Genomic DNA, 4976 nt, shown 5'->3' with positions numbered 1-4976 from the left:
ATATATATATATATATATATATATATATATATATACACACACACACATATATATACATACACACATACACATACATTAATTTTAATGCATTTATTTTTATATAAATATTAAGAGCACCACATAAATAATAACTTTTATATATTTTTATTTAAACATGATAACCCTAAATGATTAATTATCACCTAGAATTACAATATTGAATCTCTCGTCAATTTTGAATTTATTTGAATTTTAAGAATGAATAGAAACCACTAAAAGAAAATAACTTTATCATCATACCTTAGTCTGTTTTCCCTTGTTCTCCTTCATGTGAGGACAGTCTTTCCCCGTTACCACATTCTTGATATCTGCGACAGGAACTGAGGGGATATCAAAATGAAATGATTTATTTGACTAAAGTCAGCGGTCACCTACTCAAAAACAGAGCTCATTCTAAAGCAGCCAGACTCACTCTTTTCCTGAAGAGCCTCAATGGAGGGCGTTTCCTTCTCCCCTTCCACATCTCCATAGTGCAGGACTTTGTGATTAGGAGAGAGCCGACAATACCACAGCTTGTCTGGGGGGGATGACATAAAACAATGACAACTGCTCCAGATCCTGATCATATTTTTCTGCTGTCTGAGAGGATCTTGGCGTCTCACCTTGCCTCCGTCGGCTGCTGATCTTCCGGAAGAGCGTTCCGTGACACAGACGGTTCAGTCTCTGCTGTCGGATGAGCTCCAGAAGCTCTGGCTTCAGACGTTCCTTCAGCTCACTGACAAAGACAAGAAAATGCATGTGTGATGGAGAGATATGTGCCAGTCACATGCTCTGTAAAGTTAGTGATAGGTGCTTTTGAAACACTTCCTTGTGAAGACTCAAAACTTTCGCTTCGAATCATTTGTTTCAGACCACTGATCAAACCGCAAATAACGGTTTTGAAACTGTTAGATACTTCAATGGTTCACCACTCTGTACATGAATCAGTATCTACATGGTTTTTACCTCATCCTAGATGAGTTTTATTAATTTGTAGATATTTTTAACAACAGAAGGATGATACCAAATACAGATTTGAGTTTAAATGTTTTACTAACTAAAAATGCAAAGCATCCTTGAAGAAAGCAAAGACAAACAAACTAGCAACAATACTATTAATACTGATTTTGAGAGCTTTGAAACCGTGAATCATTTTGTGAAGCAATTGGCTCAATTGATTCAAAGATTCAAAAACTGCTTACAGCACAGGTGGAGCAAGCGTCTCTTCCTGGTGGAGTCTCTCCGTCTGTCTCAGTTTGAGGATCTCGCTGTAGTTCAGTGCGTTCACCTTATTCTTGAAGAGCTCTAGAGACGTGGGTTTGCTGGACAGAGTCCTGGTGATCTGCTCCCGGACGACCTGCATCACCTTTAGAGAAAGAACAAACTGATGGGTTATATTTGCAATGTGTGTGACTGTCTGAAAAAGTCCCACAGCGTGTCTGTCTCCTCCAATAAACTCTCACACACAGACCGCTTAACCTCGCTCACCCCTCTACAACATGTCTCTGGGGTTCAGGTCAAGAGAAATGAAGGTGAACTGAAAAGGGGAGATGGGGAAGCCTGAATAAACCAGCAGGGGAGGAGAAACGGACACTGAAATGATGGGTCTTTCTTGTAGTGAGCGTCCAGCTGTGACAGACTGGACTGCAATGACACGCTCGCTCAGCTGGAAGAGAGTAAACGCTCACGACAGAGACGCTGCTCACTTCAGACTGCTGATATCTTTTACATGTTACGGACCTGAGAGATATTATAGAAAACCACGTTATTAAGAAAAACATGTAAGTGTATTATTCAAGTCCTCACATTTTTGAAAACAGAAAAAAAGAAAGAAATCGGACTGGTCCTGGACATGACTGACTGAATTGATGATATGATAACTCAAAAGTTTGTGGTCAGTGTTTCATTTTATTGCTGTGATAGCAAAGCTGAATTTTCCTTCAGAAAAGAATATGCTGATTTGGTGCTCAAGAAAAAATTCTTATTATTATCAATGTTATGTTAATGGTATTATCAATGGCTTCTTTGATTAATATAAAGTTTAAAAGAACAATTTATTTGAAATAGAAATGGTTACGGTCACTTTTGATCAATTTAATGCTCCCTTGCTGAATAAAAGTATTAATTTAAATAAAAAAGACTGACCTTGAATGGTATCATATATGCGACAGACTTAAGTTTACTTAAGTTTAAGTAATCAGTGATTTTTAAATTAATGCATCTTCCAAAAAAAAACTAAAAACTGCCCACTTGGCCAGTTAACATTTGATTGTTACCTCTTTGTCTCTCACACATTTTTGGTGAATTTTAAGTAAATATAATGTAAAAAGTGTTTATTTCATTTTAGCATGATAAAATATGACATATAAAATATTATTCTTAAACCGTTTATTATGAAGTCCATTCATTAATAAATGTCAATGCAATTTCTGAATGCTGCACAATGCCTGAAAAAGCTTTTAAAAAGCTTTTTTTAAAGTTATCCTTTCACTATTAAGCATTTAATATGCATAACATGCTTGCAATGTAAAGAAACTGAGCTTGTTATCAAACTCAAGCAAAAGAGAGTTCAATCATATAAATGACACAATACTACTCAAACAATATATATATCAACATACTGACAGCCACATCACATCAACATCTTCCGTCGTAACTTGCTTAATACAACTAAAATATTTATTCTATTCCTACAACACAAGAGACAAAACACTCATCCTACCTCAGCTGTAGTGAAAGCACTACAGTCCCCTCACAACCACAGCGACACAGTGTGTGTGTGTGTGTGTGTGTTAGAGAGTGTATGGTCCCTCCCTTCTAGATGCCCACCAATAAACTCACACACACACTTCACAGGCCTCCGCAAACCAGCCGGCAATAGCAAAATGCCAGCAGCTATTAATGGTCGTTAAAGAGAAACAGCACAGTCAGGGTGCAAAGAAAGAGAGAAAAAAGGCGGTTAAGTGAGTAAGTTATTAGAAAACACACACAGTTAGCCTAATTCCCCTTCTGAGGCGAAACAAGAGCTCAACTTTGACTACTTTTCTCAGGTTTGACATCAAGACAACCCTTGAATCGTTAAACACACGCCACATGTTTCTTAACACGTTAATGTTTTCAAAAAACCTTCCAGAACAAAGACAACAAGGGCATTTTAAACACTGAAAATGCTATTTTGACACTTCAAAACGCTAAGCTATTTTTGGGATGTGGTTTACTGCTGATGTGTTTTTCTGCGAGGGAGCGGGATTCCTTTTGTTCCTCTAATACCCCTTTATAAAGCCCCTGCCCACGAGGTTGGTGTGGTGGGGGCGACGATCAGCGAAAACAAAAGACAGGCCGGTCAGCTGGACGCTCGCTCCATCCCAAAGGTCACAAAGGTCACAGGGTTTACAGCCTGAAAGCGGTTATTAAACGGAGGTCTGTTTTGTTGCACCGATGAATAGTTTGGGCTGGAGTAAGAAAGCTTTCTTTGACATCAGAAAAGGAAACGGAACAATTTAGGGAATGTTGATAAACACAAAAGCACTTAAAGGAGGAGTCTGTCGCTTTGGTCGAGGAGCAGCATGCTTGTCATTGCACTAGCTTGACGTTTCGCAGACACGTCCAGATGAACCGATCAATATCCATTTGTTCTATAAACTATAAATCACTGCTGCAGGCAGCTGGTCACTTCTCAGATACGTCTCTTGTGCGATTCAATTGCAAATGAATGCTTTCAAGAAGTGATTAAAACACTTTGATTTTAAAATAATAGCCAATTAGACTTTAAAAATACACTAGCTTTATGATGACTTATTTGAATCTTCAAAAGGGATAGTTCGCCCAAAAATGAAAGTTGTGTCATTGAACAAAAATTAAGATTTTTTTTTTATGAAATCCAAGAGCTTTCTGCATATTAGACAGCAACGCATCTGATACCTTCAAGGCCCAGAAAGGTAGTAAGGACATAGTTAAAATAGTCCATGTTGAATAAAGTCATTATTTTTGTTTTCTTTGCGCACAAAAAGTATTCTCATAGCTTCATAGCATTACGGTTGTACCACTGATGTCACATGGACTATTTTAACGATGTCCTTGCTACCTTTCTGGGCCTTGAATGTGGTAGTTGTGTTGCTGTCTATGCAGGGTCAGTAAGCTCTCGGATTTCATCAAAAATATCTTAATTTGTTTTCCGAAGTTGAACGAAGGTCTTACGGGTTTGGAATGACATGAGGGTGAGTAATTAATGACAGAGTTTTAATTTTTGGGTGAACTATGCCTTTAAAGTCAACATGAAACAGCATTCACAGCACATTCAACTTATTTAAAAAAAAAAATAAAATTACAGCAGCTGTAAAATGACATTATCAAGTTTGTGGTCAGCATTTAATTTTATTCCCGTGATGGCAAAGCAGAAATTTCAGCAGTAATTTTGTTTAGTAAGTTTCTTATGTGCTTTTATTATTCTTTGTATTTTAATATTCCTATTTGTCAAATTTTAGCTTTAGTACTTTTAGTAATTCAACTTATGAAAATTAGAAATGTTGTCCTGGTAACTAAGTAAATAAAATATATATTTTTTAAGTTTACATTTTGTGTCTAATATTTGTATTTTATTTTATTCCAGTATTATTTTAATTAACAAAAAATTATTATAATAATTTTAGTTAGCAGTAACACTGGTCAGCGAGAGGATGTATAATGCAAATGTCAAACAAATTGTGTTTTTGGTGCAAAAATATAAGTTATAAGTGGATTTCAGAAAGGAAATAAGCTATGAATAGTGTAAAATACAGTTTAGTCTCAGTAAGAGCTGACCAACACAATGAAAGGAGAGAGGATGTGAAAAAGTCCCTATCAGCAGAGAGATGGTGGAGGTGATGATCTACCTTATCAAAGTCCTCCTGCGTGGCTCTCATCTCCTTCCACGTCTTGTTGAGGAGCTGAATGCAGATGCAGAAAAGCTCCTCCAGCAG

General features: G+C 36.9%; 1 protein-coding gene across 1 annotated transcript in view; it reads right to left on the bottom strand.

Annotated features, from left to right (window-relative positions):
- The window catches only part of LOC107573113 (engulfment and cell motility protein 3-like), an 18208-nt gene that overhangs the window by 2761 nt on the left and 10471 nt on the right, over nucleotides 1-4976 (bottom strand). The window contains exons 6-10 of the mRNA XM_016259565.1: nucleotides 4890-4976; nucleotides 1221-1384; nucleotides 642-754; nucleotides 452-556; nucleotides 280-359 (exon numbers count right to left, since the gene is read on the bottom strand). Coding sequence (XP_016115051.1) covers nucleotides 280-359; nucleotides 452-556; nucleotides 642-754; nucleotides 1221-1384; nucleotides 4890-4976 — 549 coding nt within the window. The remainder of the gene's footprint in view (nucleotides 1-279; nucleotides 360-451; nucleotides 557-641; nucleotides 755-1220; nucleotides 1385-4889) is intronic.

The sequence above is a fragment of the Sinocyclocheilus grahami genome, unplaced genomic scaffold (genome assembly GCF_001515645.1).
Source record: "Sinocyclocheilus grahami isolate Dianchi unplaced genomic scaffold, SAMN03320097.WGS_v1.1 scaffold30.1, whole genome shotgun sequence".
Classification (NCBI taxonomy): Eukaryota; Metazoa; Chordata; class Actinopteri; order Cypriniformes; family Cyprinidae; genus Sinocyclocheilus; species Sinocyclocheilus grahami.
The sequence above is the reverse complement of the archived record's forward strand: the minus strand, read 5'-3'. Positions and strand labels throughout refer to the sequence as shown.